This window comes from Notolabrus celidotus, chromosome 20 (assembly GCF_009762535.1).
Source record: "Notolabrus celidotus isolate fNotCel1 chromosome 20, fNotCel1.pri, whole genome shotgun sequence".
Taxonomy (NCBI): Eukaryota; Metazoa; Chordata; class Actinopteri; order Labriformes; family Labridae; genus Notolabrus; species Notolabrus celidotus.
The window spans coordinates 20,306,574-20,326,220 of NC_048291.1; the positions used below are offsets into that span (position 1 = coordinate 20,306,574).

Consider the following 19,647-nt stretch of genomic DNA (forward strand, 5'->3'; position numbering starts at 1 on the left):
TCTCTTGCACTGTGGGTCTTTTGCTCAATACTATGTTCAAAGGCTCTGATGAAAGCCTGATATTGCAGAGGATCCCCATCAAAAAACTGAATGTCACGTCTTGGAAGAAAGGAGAGAGATTGCTGCTCCACCAGTAAGGATGAAATCTCATTTCGCCTCTCCAAGACTGATATTAAGCGTCCCTGATCAGTGCTACTTCTCATCACAGGTGCAGAGAGATCTTTTTCTACATAGGGTCCAGTATTAGAGCTCTGTGTACCACTTTTCTTCATCTTTGAATCTAGTTCTGGCAGCTGGTATGACAATGTGGCTTGAGGTTGTAGTTCCACATTTCTTACCTTGGGTCTTACATCCACCAAATGTTGTCCAAGCTGGCCACCTACAGAGGTATACAGAGATGCCTGGCCTGCAACCACAGGCACAAAGATCTCAGAATCAACATTCAATGCTTGAACCTTACCCTTTTCCCTTTCCAGGTACGAGCTCATTCCATCCACTCTACTACGCACAGCACTGGAAACTCGTGAAGTGTTGGAGGCTTTCAACACATTCAATTTAGCTGCTGATGCAGCTATTTCCATCTCCAAATCAAGCTTCTCTTTCCTTTTCCTGAGCTGCTCCTCTTGCTCTTCCAAAAAATGTTTATCCCATAACAACCTTTGGCGAGCCATAAGTGCAGCCATATCTGCCTCAGCCTTAATACATGCAGATGAAGTAGACGAAACACTGGATCTTCCTACTGAACTTATTTTATTCGATTCTCTGCTTGCAACATTAGAGATGCTGTCACTCGGCCTAATATCATCCTCAACATGATTGGAAACAAACAACTCGTCATTATTTTGTGCATCTTGGAGCTCAACACCAGGCAGCAGTGACTAAGGGAGTGTAGAAATATCTGTATTCCCCAGGGTTAGGATTTGGGTACTACTCCCCTTAGCATCAGAAAGCCATTCCTTCACCTCATCCACAAACCTATGATGGTGTCCATGCATGCTGGAAAACCACACGTTTTGTTTTTCTTGTTCTTCCTGAGGAAGCAATGGAATTACAGAATCATGGAGCTTACCTGCATCATCAAACAGCACATGCAAATTTTCAAGCAGAGACTGAATGTTTGTAGCATTATCTTTATTTTGCATTAGACCTTTAATTTCCTTTGAAACACCTTTAATTTAATTTACTTTTACTTTTCGCTCCTTTTGAAGACTTTAAAATTTTATTCGCAAATGCTTTGGCAGTGAGTTTACTTTGTCTCTTATCTTTCTTTTTTTGACCCACATCAGAAGAGGGATTTGACCTGCCTGACTCCATTTTCATTCACAAATTATCAAAAAACATGCAAAATACATTCATATCTATAGTCAGTTGACCTTTAAGAATAAGGTGCATATGCTACATCAAGCTTCACAAAAAACACTCAATTAACAGGTAGACCAAATATTCCCCTCTAACCTGCCTACAGAAAACTAGACTAACCAACTCACCCTAGTCTTCTGTGGCTCAAGCGGTGGGTATTTATGTACCTGTATACTGATGGTCCCGAATCAGACAAGCTATCTTAAAACGAGAACCACAGCGGTACTCCCGAGACAATTTGCTCCACCCGCCGATGACAGGAAAATAACAAACGGCTGAAAAACAAAAAACAATACAACCACCTTACGTGGCTATATCGCTAGAGCCTACCAGGGGAATAGTTTGATTCACCAAAGGAACCTGTTAAGTGTGTGTAGCAGTACCTTAATTCCAGCGGTGATGATGAATGAACGTAGTAGTAGTCAGGGCGTGAATGAATCAGAGGAGACCAGCGATGAATGAACTGTTACTCACCCGTGTAACAGCGAGCACTCCAGGAGTCCATAAACGAAACATTTTCCACGTATCAACACTTCGATAACCATTTCTGTTGACTAATGTTGCGGCTGACTGACGATTTAACCAAACAAAAACCGACACGCCGCGGAAGGCTAAGCACAGGAGTTTACCTGTGACGCACACTCACAGAAACACACATCCACTTCTAATGCTCGTTAATGCTCTTTATTTCTAGCGATGCGCAACTTGGACAGATGCTTCATACAATACAAGACAAAGTACAGAACGGCAAAACTAATGTGGTGATAGGCGTAGCGGTCAACAGAAAGTGTCACTCCCGACTCACCCTTCCTCATTAACAAAACCAACAGACTCCAGGTGCATGGAATTATTTGTAACCACCGTGCACACACCCACAGTGACGTACCCATCACTCAAGTGCCAGCAGAGTGCACACACCCCCCTCACATCAATATACAGCACTTACCAACACATCACATATAAAACACACACATATGGCTCCTACAGGTGGCCCCTTAGCCTTTTTTGCTAAGAGCTACAGGGTGCCCCTCTGTCAATCAAGTCAGCCATGCCCTTATTTGGGCAAAACTCAGAAGTTTAATATCTTCAAGAATAACGAGTTATAAACATTTTTACCCCCCGTACAGTGTGTGCTGATAGAGAAATTAGCTTATCCGACCAATAACAATAATAATTTTAAGACCAAAGGTTGCTGCTTGGTCAATAACTTACAAAGGCAAGTAGTAATGCTGCAGCAAATAGCAGGTGACAAAGATGCAAAAGCAAAGGGGCGTTAAAGGCATTTTTGAAACCCTCATTATCAAGGCAAAGCATTTTTTTGTGGTAAAATTGTGACCCAAAGACATAGTTGTGATTGGATACGAGAAAACTTCAGAGAATATCTTGTTAGAGGTTGTCAAAAGAAATAAAACTACCCAGGCAACACTTCTAAAAGTCATTTATTACAACATCATATCTAATTTTCTAAATCCATAGACATAGATAGATAAAACAAAAAACATATAAAATGGCAATTACTGAGAGTGCTGGGGTGCTGGTTGGCAGTATTTCTTACTTTTGGACGGAGCAAGGCGAGAGATTTCTCCCTATTTTCAGCCTCTATTTTATGCTATGCTATGCTATGCTTAATGGTTGTCTGAGGTATAAAAGTAAGTTAATGTTGATCTAATTCGTTCTCCATCTTGTCCTATTTCCTTCCCAGGGTGCCTTGCCCTTTGACCATGATAACCTGCGGCAGCTTCTAGAGAAAGTGAAGAGTGGGGTGTTCCACATGCCCCACTTCATACCTCCTGACTGCCAGTCTCTGCTAAAAGGGATGATTGAAGTCAACGCTGACAAGAGACTCACGGTGAGAAGAGGGGGCTGTCACAAAAAGAGGATAAAGAATCAGAACAGTCAAAAACACAACGTAATGATAGTGTTCTCAGTGGTTAGAAATCAAGAGAAAGGGTTGTCTCTAAACATGTTGTTCCTCCTATATGATGCCAAATTATGATTACATATTCCTACTATTATAGTAGTGTTAATCCCTTCAAGTACTTTGATAAGAAATGGCAGTTTATCTTGATTTCAGAGGGATCATGCAAAAATCATGCAAAAACCATGTCTCCCAAATTCATTGTTTCAGCCCTGTCAGTCACTAAGAGCAGCAAAGAAGAGGTGTCACTTAGTAGAGCTTTGATATTAAAATGGGTTACCATATTTTATGCATCTAAATGTGCTGCACAACTATGCACATGCACATGCACACATATGCAGGTTCATTTTCATCAGAATTTAAGAAAATCCAGCACTCTTCAACACCCTGGACACCATGAACGCAGCATTCTTACTGGCAGGTAGGAGACAGGAAGCATCCTGGAGCTAGCTATCCTGCATACTGACAGAACTGACAGCATCATAGCATGTGATGCTTGTCTATGACTCACAGGCTAGGAAAACAACACATTGATAGATTGACACACACTCAAACAGAAAACAAATCAGTGTTGATTTTTACAATAGCTTGAGAGAAAGTAAACAGATTTTTTTAGCACATGAAGCAAAAGGGGCATTTAGAATTAAGAAGAAAAGAAAGGAAGAGGCACAGCCCAAGGCTTTGCTTAAAGATGTGGCAGAAATGTACCCTGACGTAAGAACCCACAGAGGGAGGAGGAAGGAGATGAGCAAAGCAGAAAAAGAGAGCCAAAGAATGGGCTGAATGTATTGCTCAAAGTTTAACACCAACCCCTGGGGCTGAGCCTAAATCTAGCCATTGCAGTATTTCCCAAAAAATGTCAACATGTGGTGACAAGGTTTCAGAGAGGGTCAGGATGTTTGAGAAAGGAACTGCTCAGTGAGGATGCTTAAAAGGTGACAACATCCATTTAAATTTCAAATAAACACAGGCTGCTTCTGCTCTAATGAAAAGGATAAGCACTCATTGAGGGAACTCATCATTACACACTCACTCCAATATGTATGCTCTACTGATAAGTTATATAACCTACCACATGGCCTCTAATGTCCCCCACGACCCAAATATAAAGACAAATGGGGACAGATAGGCAGCGAGAGCCAGTGGGCACCTCCCTTCACCTGTGTTTTCTCAAGTTAGGCTCACAATACCTCAGGCAGGCTGAACAGTTAACTACAAGATAAGAAAAAACACAGAAAAAAAGAGTGTTGAGAGATGTAAAAAGAAAGACAGGGAAGGCAGAAAGAGGGGGAGGAGCCTGTTCGAGCTGGAGCTAGTGCTCACTCCTGCAGGGTTAAGCTGAACGCTTTACCTAGCCCTGCATTAAAAGGGAAGAGAGAAGAGGAGAGAAAGATAACAAAAAGTGTTCATAGAGAGATATTAGAAACAAAGGCAGGAAAGGCAGAGACAGAACAAAAAGACAGTTTGGGCTAAAGGGCTAATCCCTGTAGGATGTGGCTGTATGCTCTACCTTGCCCTTCTACCTAATTTTAACTAGAAAAGAGAGTGAAGAAGAGACAAAAGAAAGAGAAGAGAATGAGAAAGAGAAGACAGAGACAGGAGAAGGAGCCTATATGGGCAAGAGCTCACTCCTGCATGGTTAAGCTGCATGCTCTACCTACCTCTACTCTCCCATTTTGATTAGGTAAGCAGGAGAGAAGAGAGTGAAAACAAAGTGTTAATAGGGAAATGTTAGAAAGAAGGCTGGGAAGGCAGTTTGATCTAAAGAGCTTACCCATACAGGATGTGGCTGTATGCTCTACCTTTGCCCTCTACCCCGTTTTAAAGAGAAAAGAGTAGACAGAAGAAAGAAAAAAGTCAGTAGTAAGAAGGAGAAAGAGAAGGCAGAGAGAGGGCAAGGAGCCTGTATGGGCCAGAGCTCACTCCTGTTGGTTTAAGCTGCATGCTCTACCTACCCCTACATTATTTGGGAAGAGAGGAGAGACGAGAGAGAAGTCAGATAAGGTTTCATAGAGAGATGCTTAAAAAAAGGCAGAGAAGGCAGAGACAGTTAGGGCTAAAGAGCTAACCCATGTTGGTTGTGGCTGTATGCACTGCCTCCGCACTCCACCTCATTTCAATGAGAAGAGAGAGAAATCAATGAGAAGAGTCAGTTGTGAGAGAAGAGAGAGAAAACAAAGAGAAGTGTTTGTAGGAAGATTTTAGAAAGAAGGTTGGGAAGACAGAGACAGGGCAAGAAGGCAGTTTGGTCTGAAGAGCTAACCCATGTAGGATGTGGCTTCATGCTCTACCTTCCCCTTCTACCCCATTTTAATGAGATTAGAGTGGAAAGAAGAGAGAAAAGAAAGAGAAGAGTCAGAAGGAGAAAGAGAAGGCAGAAAGGGGGCAAGGAGCCTGTATGGGCCAGAGTGCTCACTTCTGTAGGTTTAAGCTGCATGATCTACCTACCCCTACATTATGAGGGAAGAGAGGAGAGAACAGATAGAAATCAGAAACATTTCCATAGAGAGATGTTAGAAAGAAGGCAGAGACAGGACATCGTGCCAGTTGGGGCAAAAGAGCTAACCCATGTTGGATGCCTGTATGCTCTACCTTTGCTGTCTACCTCATTTCAATGAGAAGAGTCAGTCGTTAGAGGGAGAAAGAGAGGCACAGAGAGGGCAAGGAGCCTGTATGTGCTAGAGCTCACTCCTTCATGTTTACGCTGCATGCTCTACCTACCTTTACTCTCCCATTTTTATTTGGGAAGCAGGAGAGAGAAAACAAAATGTTTGTAGGGAGATGTTAGAAAGAAGGCTGGGACGGCAGAGACATGACAAAAAGCCAGTTTGGTCTGAAGAGCCAACCCATGTAGGATGTGGCTGTATAATCTACCTTTCTCTTCTACCTCATTTTAATGAGAAGAGAGAGAAGAGAAGAGAAGAGAAGAGAAGAGAAGAGAAGAGAAGAGAAGAGAAGAGAAGAGTCAGATAAAAAGAGCAAGGAGCCAGTATGGGCGAGAGCTCACTCCTGCTGGGCTAGGCTGTACAACATGACCAAGACAGGTTCAATCTGTCTACCCCCCGTGAGCTTGTACCCTCATTTAAAACAACAGACACAACAAAATCAACACATGCATTTTTGTGTTTCATCACTGCACAGTCATATTCTTCAGTTTAACACATCAATATGCATTTGTAAAAACAGGTTTAAGTGTGCAGTACCTCTTTAAAGGCTAAAGTTGAGTCAGCCACGTCAGGATTACTTTCTATTTCTGTCCTTAAAAGCAAGTTCGAAGCTCATATGGAAACAAAAGACATGAAAACAAAGATGCAGAAGGGAGACATGCATATATTTATTGCAGATGTTAGAGTTGCAGTATGAATTAATTTGTGGATCAAGTGGCGTCATGAGTGAGTAGTTGTGAAGGCACTGATGGTGAAGTTTTCTCTCCTGAAAGCAACAAGAGCAAGCTAGAAAGAGGGGGAAGGATTTGTGAATGAAAACATGAATGACTGAGTGAACAGGCTGCTAGAAGATGTACCACAGCACTTGGGTTTTAAAGAGAAGCTGTGTTAAGGCAGCCGTGTTGGTCGGAGAGGAATACATCCTTGATAGGCAGAAAGATCTGGACTACTGTGCTACTATGGCTCATTGAATGCTGTTAAATACAGATGGATATGTTGAATACAGACAGAGAGAAAGTCTGGTCAGTTAGTCATTCAGCTACAACAGAGCAGATTTAATCAAAGCTGTGTGTTCCTTGATTACTGAAGCCTGAAACCAGGTCATACTGCCTCTATCTCTGTCTTCGTCTCTGTCTGTCTGTCTGTTGGATGCCTCCATGGGAAAAACTCAATGTAAAAAGACAGTTCATGAAGTAAATGCAAAGCTAGCAAACAGATAATTAGGAGGTGGACACACATTAAGGAAACTTTCTTCTTTGAATGGCTTTACAACAGGCCTACTTTAGACTCTTCAGCTGCTCGATCACTCCAACACCAGGAGATATAATACATTATGAATATGATACTTCTACAGAATTTCTAAAGTGTCATATGTAGGGAAAGTTTTCCTGGGCTAGTGAAAGTTGAAGTAAGTCTGCAACCATAGCATCTTTTGGGGTGCTGTAATTGAGCTTTAAGCTAAGAATGGGCTAATGTACTGTTAGCAGGCAGTTATTTGAAATAGAATCCTGACAGGGTGAGATAAGACCCCGACATGAAGCTTTGGTTTGTAGCTACTAGCAAATTAAACTTGTACTCACCGGCTCTGCTGCCATTGCTGGACAAGATCTAATATGAAAATGTCTGTAGCCTGCCGATTTAACATGCTAACTGAAACTAGCGTTTTAGCCACGTTGGTTTGTAGCTACCAGCAACTTAAACTTGCACTCACCAGCTCTGCTGCCATTGCTGGACAGGGTCTAATATGAAAATGTCTGTAGCCTGCTGATTTAACATGCTAACTGACACTATAGCGTTTAAGCCACGTTGTTTTGATGTGAATGGGAACTAATGGTTTTACCTCACCATACAGTCTATGGTGTCAACAAGCAGAAGCAAAGTATGCCAAAACTCTTTTCCGTGGATTGATTTGACATGACGAGTGATCTTCTAAAGTCTATGAGCGTGATCAGTTTGCCTCTGGCGTTGCTCTTGTTAGTAAAAGTTAATAACCGTTGTCAAGAGGTTGTCAAGGGGTTTTGACCAATCAGAATCAAGCATCTTACACAACAGGAACATCTGTAAGAAAGCCGGGTAATAACAACAAATAATTATTGAACATGATGGTGTTATTTTTTAACTTGGTCAGCATTGCCTTTATTGTTACCCTTTAATTTTCGCCATCTATGCAAATGGGAATATTATAAGTTTCAGGTAAGAGACACTGGATGATGAGTTTAAGTGTATGATTATTCGTTTTGAGGTGGAAACAGATGTCTGTACTAAATGTTATTTATGTACAGTATATCCTTAACCCACTAGAAGGTTCAAATCTCTTTAACACAAATCTTAGGTATATCATTTATAAAGCTAAATCTTGGAAACACACTGATGGATGCTAATTCCTGATCTTATTTTATTTTCTGAACATCACTGTGCAAAAGAGCTGCTAAATTTAGCCCTATGAGTGTGCCTGCAATGCTGACTCAGTTGCTTTAGACCTCGAAAAGGGAAGATACTGGGGTGACTCAGATCTTTTTTACACAGTGTTCTGTTTGGCAGCAGATGCTGCATCTTTATTATCATCTTATTGTCTGGTTACTTTGGTTGTGAAAACAGAAAGTTATGCTATAATTAATGCATAAATTGTGTCTTTTCTATTTTCATACAGCTAGAAGCAATACAAAAACACGCCTGGTATCAGTAAGTACAGTTGATTGCTTCTTATTGTTGTCTTTGTTGTCTGTCTTGCCCTGCATGTTGCAAACTTATTTAATGTTAATTTCAATGTTAAAAAATAACAAATATAAAACATTTATGCCAAGAAAACATGTAAAATTCAAGTGAAGCCTCAATCATAGAATAAAAAAGGACAGTAATGTAGTGCAATATGACAAAAAAAAAACAGATACTGTGAAGAGTTGTCCCTCAGAGGACATTCAATTGTAATGTTGGTGTAACTTACTCTATCTGGGTTTGCTGTAACTTGAGATATTTCTCATGTTTCTCTTTTAGGAGCGGTCGTAATGAGCCTTGTCCAGAGCAGCCGCCCCCTCGTCGTGTTTGTGTGAAGAGGATCGTGTCCTTAACAGAGCTGGACCCTGATGTCCTTGAAAGCATGTACTCCTTAGGGTGCTTTAGAGATCGGGTCAAACTCATACAGGACCTTACAAGTGAGGAGTGAGTAAATATAACCAATCAAACAATTTCACTTTGAACTGCAAATGATGTATTGATGTGCAATGCTTTGAGAAGTAGATGTGCTCGTGAATTCAAACATCAAAGACACAGATTTATGAATTGGTTTTATTTTTTACTGTCTAAATCTGATTAATCAGAATCAGAATCAGCTATATTGGCCAGGTATGCTTGAACACACAAGGAATTTGACTTAGGTAAACTGTGCTCTCTTTGTACAAGGCATAAGAATAAGACATACAAAATAAAAATAAAAAATGTAATAACAATAACATCAGCTATAAATACAAAAGAACAACAAATAGGCATGACTAATATGTACAGGCTAAAATAATATGATAAAAGTGCAGTGGTGAGTAGCAGAGGTAATTTTTACAATAAAAAAATAGTAGTTAAATAATTAAAGGTGACATATCACGCTTTTTTCATCAATATATATTGGTCTAAGAGGTCCCCAAAACATGTCTTTAAAGTTTATGCTCAAAAAAACACTTTGAAACCAGATTTTGGCATGTCTGAAAAACCCTCTTATTCAGTCCTCCTCAGAACACTCTGTTTTCCCTCTGACCCCGCCCCCTCAGGAAGTGGATTTGCGTCGGCTCTCCAGCACGTTGATCTAATGTTACATGTTGGCTGAATATACACGGCTGCTCAGAGATCACGTTACTTCAACCCTCTGAATCTGATCCAGAATCTGATCCTGACGGAGAGGCGCCTGTAGCAGGACCTTTCTGAAGGATTGGTCACAGATTTAGTGTTTCTTGTTGTTTTATTTATCAGTATGTCGACGTGTGTCTTGGTACACAGCTACGAACATGTAGCTATGTGGCTATGCTAATTAGCGCTAACACTTATCCATGACAAATAAAATCATCCACTAGATCTTCAAATCTGCAGATGTGGGGAGTAAAACCGACCTCTGCCAGAAAGGCAGCGGGACCTTTTCTGAAGGATTGGTCACAGATTCTGTGTTACTTGTTGTTTTATTTGTCAGTATGTCGACGTGCGTCTTGGTACACAGCTACAGCTACAGCTATGAACATGTAGCTATGTGGCTATGTTAACTAGCGCTAGCACTTATCCATGATAAATAAAAATCATCCACTAGATCTTCAAATTTGCAGACATGGGAAGTAAAACCGACCTTTGTGTTTATTAAGACAGCCTACAACTAGCATGCCTCCCTCCTAAGCTCCTTGTTAGCACACATTTGTGCAGGTAATGAAAAACGGAGGGGGGATTCAGTACTATTTTATACAGACTATGGGCTGAACAAGCTCCGAGCTCCGACTCCGTGACAGACCGGATATTGTTGTTACGTAACAAAACACGGAAGTCTGAAACAGCTCGTTTCACACACATTTACAGAAAGGTGGAGAAATCAGAACATGGGCAGAATGGATTTTTTTTCATTCTCGGGGGGTTTGTAGACATGCCAGGGAAACATATTTCAGGTAGAGAACCATTAAAAAGTCTATTTTGCATGATATGTCACCTTTAAAATAAATAGAAGTATGGAATTCTGCTTGGAGAATTTTTGCATTATTATTTACATGTATATTTACAGAGAGTATTATCTGACAGGTATGACACTGTCATGGTTTAGTGTTCATCAGAGTGACAGCCTGGGGGAAGAAACTGTTCTTATGGCGGGTTGTTTTGGTGCACAGTGATCTGTAGCGCCTGCCAGAGGGGAGGATTTTGAAGAATTTGTGTCCAGGGTGTGAGGGGTCAGCGGTGATGCTACCTGCTGGTTTCCTGGCCCAGGACCGGTACAAGTCCTGGATGGGGGCAGGTCGACACCGATGATTTTTTCTGCAGTCCTTATAGTCCGTTGCAGTCTGTGTTTGTCTAGTTTGGGTGCAGATCCAAACCAGACAGTGATAGAGGTGCACAGAACAGACTGAATGATGGAGGTGTAGAAACATGATCAGCAGCTCCTGGGGCACGTTGAACTTCCTGAGCTGACGCAGGAAGTACATCCTCTGCTGGGCCTTTTTTCTGATTGTGTCTATGTGGGAGGTCCACCTCAGGTCCCGGGAGATAGTGGATCCCAGGAACCTGAAAGAGTCCACAGTAGACACAGTGCTGTTCAGGATGGTGAGGGGGGGAGTGGAGGGGGGCTTCTACTGAAGTCCACTGTCATCTCCACAGTCTTCAGCGGGTTCAGCTCCAGATGGTTCTGACTACACCAGAGAGCCAGCTGTTCCACCTCCTGTCTGTAAGCAGACTCGTCTCCGTCCTGGATTAGACCGATGACAGTGGTGTCGTCTGCGAACTTCAGGAGTTTCACCGAAGGGTCCCCTGAGGTGCAGTCATTGATGTAGAGGGAGAAGAGCAGTGGGGAGAGAACACATCCCTGTGGGGCGCCAGTACTGATGGTTCCGGGTGCTGGATTTGATGCTCCCCAGCCTCACCTGCTGTCTCCTGTCAGTCAGGAAGTTGGTGATCCACTGACAGATGGAAGCCGGCACTGTGAGCTGGGTGAGTTTCTGGTGCAGGATGTCTGGGATGATGGTGTTGAACGCTGAGCTGAAGTCCACAAACAGGATCCTAGCGTAGGTCCTGGGGGGAGTCCAGGTAATGCAGGATGTAGTTTCAGACTGCATCCTCCACCGACCTGTTTGCCCGGTAGGCAAACTGCAAGGGGTCCAGCAGGGGCCTGTGATGTCCTTCAGGTGGCTCAACACCAGTCTCTCGAAGGACTTCATAACCACAGACGTCAGGGCGACGGGCCTGTAGTCATTGAGTCCTGTGATGGTGAGTTTCTTTGGGACTGGGATGATGGTGGAGCTTTTGAAGCATGAGGGCACTTCACACAGCTCCAGCGATGTGTTGAATATCTTTGTGAAGATGACTATCTGATCAGACAGTGATCAGATAGTCCTAAAGCTGCACAGGGGACAGAGCGATACGAGTCCTTATTACTGTGTAGCAGTGTTAGACTCCCTGGTGGGACACTTAATATGCTGTCTGTATTTAGGAAGTTTGTGGGTTAAATTTGCTCTGTTAAAATCCCGAGAATGATGAGCAGAGAGTCAGGATGTTTTTTCTCCAAGTCTGTAATCTGGTAAGCCAGGTGCTGTAACGCCTTCGTTACACAGGCCTGAGGTTGGATGTAGACGCCGACCAGAAGAAAGGAGGAGAACTCCCGCGGCGAATAAAAGGGTTTACAGTTTATGAAAAGATTCTCCAGATTTGGGCTGCATGACTTCTTCAACACTGTGGTATCTCTACACCAACCTTCGTTTATGTAGAAACAGATTCCGTCTTCCCAGAGAGTTCCTTTACGCGGTCGGCTCTGTGGAGCTGAAAGTCGGGTAGGTGTAGTGAGCTGTCTGGGATTGTGTTCACTGAGCCAGGTTTCAGTGAAACACAGGGTAGGCGATCTGCAAAAGTCTGTGTTTCTTAAGTTAAGGAGCAGCAGTTCATCCATCTTGATTGCCAGGGAGCGGACATTCGCCAGGGTGAATGGACGGGAGCGCACTGCGTAATCCCGCTGTCTCAGTCTGACGAGCGCGCCTGCTCGCTTGCCCCGGCGCCTCCGGCAAAGGACCGTAGAGAGCTGCGGCTCCACCAGCAAGAATCTCCGCGTACTTCCAGGTTCAATGAAAACCGGTTGTAAAAAGTCAGCAGATGGCTGTCCAATGTTAATAAGTTCTTATCTGTTTAAAAGAAACCCGAGAAGCGGAGCATAAAACAAAAGACATAAAAGACAATAATATTCAGAATACAAACCTGTTTCCATTGAACCTGATTCTCTGTCAGGTCAAAACACAAACTGTATATGAGAAGTAGATGTCACCAACAAATACTACTCATTGGTTTTGCGGACCTTCTTTTCCAAGCCTCAAGTTTGGCAATCTCCGCCCTTTTTGGGGACCCAGAATTGATGAGGTGGTGCAGAGAGGAGCTACTGGTTGGCTAAGATATGTGCTTGTTAACTACATAGTTCACTAATGTATATAGAACACAATATGTTTCTTTCAGTTGTAGTTGACTGGAGTTGTTTATTTATTAGATTAAGAGGGCTTGGGAATGTAGTTAGCATAATACACATGCCACATGCTCTCTTTCGTCTCTGAGGGGAGAGTAAGCAGCTGTTGGAAGAACAAAATGGATATTTCAGTCAGGGCTGCTCTCATCAAAGAGAATACATTTTTGCATGCAATAAGTTATATTTGGAGATATGGCTCTGATCTGAGAGCTCGCTGCCTTTCCATGTGCGTACGTGGAATGCCAAAGCAATGTGCATGCATTTAAAGTTAGGTAGGGAGAGCAACAGCAAAAAAACAATGGGTACAGAACAGAGCAGGCACTAATAACAACATATAAACACTGTTGAAATCAGATACAGCTAAAAAAAGAAGGGGCTGGGATATTGGCAGCTTGAAAAGTGGTTTGAAGAGGAAGCACGCAGGCTAAGGCAGTTTAAATAGGACTCGCATTAAGATGCTCAATATTTGAAGAACTTGTCTTCTTATTGCTACAGCCAGCCATCCTGTCCACAGAGATTGAAAAGACTGAAACAGGAATCATGAAAAACACTGAATGAGTTAACTAGCCAGGTATGGAGAGTGAGGTTAATGATGCATGCTAACCGGTGCAGTGGGTAGCGCTGTTGCCTCACAGCGAGAAGGTCCCTGGTTCAAGTCTCTGGTCGGGCAGGTGCCTTTCTGTGTGGAGTTTGCAAATTCTCCCTGTGCATGCGTGGGTTCTCTCCGGGTACTGCCCGTAGGTGTGAGTGCGTGAATGGTTTGTCTGTCTTTCCATGTTTGCCCTGGGATAGGTTTGCGACCTGTCCAGGGTGTACCCTGCTCGAAGTCAGCTCGGATTGGCTCCAGACCCCCGTGACCCCAAACAGGATAAGTGGTCAAGATAACAAGTGCACGGTTATTGTACTGTGCAATAACCGTGCACTGTGCAATATCCCTGTCAATTGAACATCCTTGTATATATCTCCTTCATTCCCAGCGCTTTTGTACATAGGTAATTCTAACTATCCTGCGCTTCTGTTTATACTTTAGTATTATTTTATTTTTATTCTATTTTATTTGATCTTTATTTTAATTTATTCATATGTATATCTTATTTTATTCTTCTTCTAATAATATTTGACTTTCTTACATACTGTTTATAAGAGCCCTGTAATCACCAAATTTCCCTCCCTGGGATAGGAAAGTATTTCTGATTCTGATTCTGATAATGGACGGATGAATTATTTTTGAAAATATAAAATACATTTCTTTCTTACTGCAAAGGCTTGACACTGGACTACTTGGATGGCTTGTGGTACACTGAACCACATAGTAAACAATTTGTTTGAAATCTATATCAAAGGTTACTAAAAGGCACAAACAACACTTCCAATACTGACAGTTCAGTGAATGAATTAGCTAAGATGTAGCCTAGGACAGCCTGAGGCCACAACATGTCACTTTAAGTTGCTAGGTCTTTTTTTTTTACGCATCACTGGAAGGTTGTGAACATTATTTTCTAATATGGAGCCTTGGGGGTGCTGACTCGCTGCTGGGCCTCCATCAAAGCAGCTATTTGAAGAACTGCAGTTTTCTGAACTTCCTTATTGGCTTAATTTGTTTTGCCTTGGAAGTTGACACTTGGAAAGCATTGTCATGTTCTTCATTAGTTTTCCCACAGTCTCTTTCTCTCTTGGTGGCCAGTCAATTACTTCATCATTAGTCTGCCTGACGTGGCAGGAACAAGAGCAACAATTACTATGACTCTTTCATCCCTCTTTTTTTCATCCCCTTGCTCAGCACACTAATGTGGCTTATCTCTACCCACAATGCAACAGCAGTAGTTGTTCAGTTCTCTTGAAGAAGAAAATTAGCCCAACATGAAACATTACATTACAATGAAGCTGTACAAATCCATGTTTTTACATGAACAATGGATGAAATGACAGTGCCTCCTGTAAAATTAGTCAGTTGTTGTGACAAAAGCAGAGAACTGTGATTGACTGAGTGCTCCTCAGCTCCATGAGACATTCAAGTGTCATGCAGCTTTGTTTGTATCTTCCTGGTCCCCAACTTTATTGCTCTGTTTGAGTCTCACATCTCTCATCCTACCTTTTAAACAGATAAAGGCAGCTGTTATCAGTAAAAAAAAGCTTTACTGTATACTATGTGACCCCTGAAAAACACCTGACAGACACACTTATCTGGTCAATGTAAAGCATCATTCACTGGGGTAAAAGCCAAATACTTTTAATTTTCAATAAGAGTTCGTTCAGACCCAAAGTAGCCTAAGAGAGGTCTGCTAGCTAGCTAGCTAAAAACATGTGCTCATGCTAACCTGTGATTGATAAATGGGTAATAGCCACCTGTTTTCTAACATGTTACTCTATGAGATGAAAATGGCAACTTTGGTTCACAGATTCTTGTTCTAGTAAGTCAAGTTTAAAAAGCCTCTGTGTCATAATTTAAAAATTTTAAAACATTTTTCAACAACAAAACATTTTCAGCTGATTCATGGCGGCCATTGTAGCCTTGATGATGATCTTGGAATCCTCTGCCTCTTGTGATGTTTTTCAACGTCCTGATATGTTTCTGTCAGATAGAAGCTGTCTGTCTGTCTGTCTGTCTGTCTGTCTGTCTGTCTGTCTCCACTCTCTCTGATGTGTGGTTCCTTTTTTTCTACATCTTTTCTGCAGGGAGAACCAGGAGAAGATGATCTACTACCTCCTGTTGGACAGGAAGGAGCGATACCCTAGCTATGAGGATGAGGATCTACCACCTAGGAATGATTTAGGTGAGAATACTCCCTCTCTTAGTTTTGTTTTGAAGGCAAAAGTACCTTTTGACTTTGCTTTCACCAAACAGATGCACAGAAACGTTTTTTAAAGGTTAGAATGATATATTTTCCTTCTTTGCTTGTATTTTTGCCAAGACCCACCCAGGAAGCGCGTGGACTCCCCCATGCTCTCACGTCATGGCCGTTGTCGTCCAGAGAGGAAGAGCCTGGAGGTCCTCAGTGTCACAGATCAGGGGTCTCCCACCCCACCTCGCAGGGCCCTGGACACTAGTGCGCACAGCCAGAGGTACAGCTCAGCACTTAATTGAAAGTATACATATTTCAATTGATGCACATAATGGGTGACAAAGTGTTCAAGGTATCTTTTGATTTCTTTAGAGACGCCAATTTCTCTCAATGACTCTTGCTGTTTGTCTTCAAAAAGGTCTCGTTCAGTCAGTGGAGCGTCCACAGGCCTGTCCTCCAGTCCACTCAGCAGTCCCAGGGTAGAACTGAAGTCATCTGTGTGCAGCCATACTCACACTGAAAAATATAATTTGTTTTCTGGAATATTTTTGAATCATAAGACAATTATTTTCTAATAAATCACCCTACAAGCTCCCAAAAGTTATCACCATATGTTGCCTATGTTGCTTTTTTGGCTTTGAAGCTATACAGTTTTAACTTCATAGACTGGCCTCCTTCAAATTAAAGTCAAATTTATATCCCTTTGCCTATGAACATACTGGCTATAACAGCTTCATATATTCAGGTTTGCAGCTACAGGATGAAAAGCATTTCTACATACACTGTGGCCCATTTGGAAAATCTGTGTAACATGCAATTTCCCCCGAAGGGACAAATAGAGCATCTGCCTGTCTCTTTACATGCTAGCCAGCCATGATAATGCAGTTTTTTTGTACACGTTTTGCTGTTGTAAAGCAGTTGGTGATACGTGACATTTGGGGAACACATTCTCCTTATATCCTGTTTTTTTTGTTTAGACACTGTTTCCAAACCTGTAACATAAAGCCTATTATTTAATTTGCATTATTATTGATCTGTAAAACAACAGTGTTAGTTAATAATACTTTTTATTTAATCTCTCAATCAGCCAATGCTAGCTCTTTGTTGTTTTGTCTTATTGTCACTAAAACAGTTTACCCTTATCTGTCTTTGCAGCCCTTTTCTATTGAACATGTAGCATATATTGTAAATATTTTGTAACACTGTTTCAGCAGCTTCAATATTAAAAAGATATCAGTTTTGGCAGCCAATATCATGAACCAAATTTCCTGTCAAGGTTTTGCCTTTCATAACTGTTTGTCAGACTACCTCTGCCAGCCATCATTTCCCATCATCATACTGTCATATCCTCACATTCACATTTCATAAACACACCATGCTGCCTTATATAAAAGTCTGTGTGAGATGGACCAAAGAGGACTCACAAAAACAGACACACAACAAAACCAAATCCATCGTCCATTTGCTCTGTCTCAGTCTGTTGAAGGACCCTTTCCATTAACCATAATTCATGACCATTGCTTTTTGTCCACTCCTCTGCCCCTCCTCTTCTCCATCTCTCTCTGTGTGCCCATCAGAGCCCGGTCTTCACTTTCAGCCAATCAGAAGTCACCCCCACCTCCACTTCCACCTCCAAAGACCCCAAAGCAGGAAATACCACCACTTCTCGGCCCACCCGCCAGATGCCTGACCCAAAAACCCAAAACCCTGCCCTCAAAGGGCCCCACTGAGCGACCACAGCTTCACTCCATGAAGTCCCTCCCTCTGCAGACACCACGCTCCCCCTCACCATCCCCGTCCCCCCTCGTCTCTCCATTTCCACGCATCTTCACTTCCCCTCTCCATCTGTCTTCAAGTCTAAGAACGTCCACTCACCCTCTAACTCCTCTGCCACTCCTCCTCCTGTGTCGCAGGTCACGCCGCAGGGCTCACCGCTGCCCACACCACTGGGCACGCCTGTGCACCAAATCCAACACCCCTCCTCCACTACCCCTCCCTCCTCTTCTTCCTCGTCTTCTTCTTCCAGAGCGGATGGAGCTGGCGGGCCTCGCTGTCGCTGACACCACCCTCCAGCCCGGGTGGCAGTGGCGGTCTGGCCGCCTCAAGCTCCGCCCACTGGAGAACAAGGCTAAACTCGTTCAAAAACAACCTACTGGGCTCGCCACGTTCCATCGGCGTAAACTGCAAGGTGGGCTGCAAGCTGATTGGTTGAAATCATGAAGCGTCTTAGTTTTTCTGCTGAGTTATGTAACATTTATTTCCATCTATGTGACCTCAGTGCTGTTTAAAACAATCAGATTTTCTTTGTTGTGTATTTGCAACAAAGAAGGATCTATTATTAACACGAGGCCAACTCGTGCCACAGTCTGCAGCCTGCGGCTGTGTTAAGCAATGTCTGATTCGGTGTTTATCTGTTATTAGGGCAATTAAATTAGAGCCTGTCTAAAGATTCACTGCCCTTTTCCCTTACACACTCCTCTTTCTCTTCCCTCTTTCTTTATCTCTTTCTCTCACTCTGTGTTTCTTTAGTCCCAACATCAGAGGACATGTCCAGTTTGACTCCAGAGTCCAGTCCTGAGTAAGTTCTCTGTTTTCTTTCTTTGATTTATTTATGAGAGATTTAAAGCTCCTGCGAGGATTTGTAACTAGGATTAGAACAAGTGGTAACCACCAGAGGTGGGTAGTAACGAGTTACATTTACTCCGTTACATGTACTTGAGTAGTTTTTTCAAAAAATTGTACTTCTGAGAGTATTTGTTTTGCAAAGTACTTTTTACTCCTACTCAAGTACATTTGTGTTAAAAAATATGTGCTTTTACTTCGTTACGTTGGGCTGTCCAGTCGCTACTTTTAACCGTTCCTTTTTTTCTTCATTTTATATTGTTTTATACTCAGCCGATCTCTCACGCAGCTCCTTCTGATCCAGAGCTATAAATAGCCTCAACACTGAATGAACGGAGAAGTAGCTCCGCCCCCGCCTCCACCTACAGCTGGGGAGAGAGGCTGCGTAATACCTGCGTCCCCTTTGGAGGAACATGTTTACCCTGTACCCAACATCCAGACTCTCTCATAACTTCTAAATGACAAGGAGAAACAGTCACATTATGCGCTGCTTACTTTGTCTATACGGTGGAAATCTTGAGCTTATAGAACAATTAAATCTTAAAAAGCATGTCATGGTGAGTTATCAGTTAAGTAAGTTAAGGATCATACTGGTTAATATTAAATCTTAAAAACATGTGATGGTGAGTTATCAGTTAAGTAAGCTAAGGATCATACTGGTTAATATTAAATCTTAAAAACATGTCATGGTGAGTTATCAGTTAGGTAAGCTAAGGATCATACTGGTTAATATTAAATCTTAAAAACATGTTATAGTGAGTTATCAGTTAGGTAAGCTAAGGATCATACTAGTTAACATTAAATCTTAAAAGCATGTTAGAAATGTTGGAAAGTAATCTAAAGTAACTTATAAGAGCAGTAAGGTAGCATGCTAATAAAAACAGCTGCTTCTGAAGCTCAACAGTCACCTCAGAGAGATTCTTCAGGACTGAGTTCATGGCCTTTTTAAACACTTCCAAGTTGTTTTAGTATTTTCGAGTTATTTTTTTAAGTAAGATGTACTGAAAATAAGTTAAAGGTTAAAAAAGAAAGTTTGGAAGGCATAGATATATTTTTTATTGTAATGTTGGAGTATTAATGTTCTGGAGTTCTGATGACATCTTAGACACAGTTTGATGTTTCAGC

The 19,647-nt window shown here is 42.1% G+C and overlaps 1 protein-coding gene across 1 annotated transcript in view; it reads left to right on the plus strand.

Annotated features, from left to right (window-relative positions):
* Window positions 1–19,647, plus strand: part of si:dkey-16p21.7 (serine/threonine-protein kinase BRSK1) — a 40,907-nt gene that overhangs the window by 11,920 nt on the left and 9,340 nt on the right. Inside the window, 12 exon segments of the mRNA XM_034712319.1 lie at window positions 3,062–3,208; window positions 8,594–8,625; window positions 8,938–9,102; window positions 15,794–15,891; window positions 16,030–16,180; window positions 16,319–16,379; window positions 17,478–17,603; window positions 17,605–17,728; window positions 17,731–17,943; window positions 17,946–18,062; window positions 18,065–18,088; window positions 18,430–18,478. Of these exon segments, the coding sequence (XP_034568210.1) occupies window positions 3,062–3,208; window positions 8,594–8,625; window positions 8,938–9,102; window positions 15,794–15,891; window positions 16,030–16,180; window positions 16,319–16,379; window positions 17,478–17,603; window positions 17,605–17,728; window positions 17,731–17,943; window positions 17,946–18,062; window positions 18,065–18,088; window positions 18,430–18,478 (1,307 nt within the window).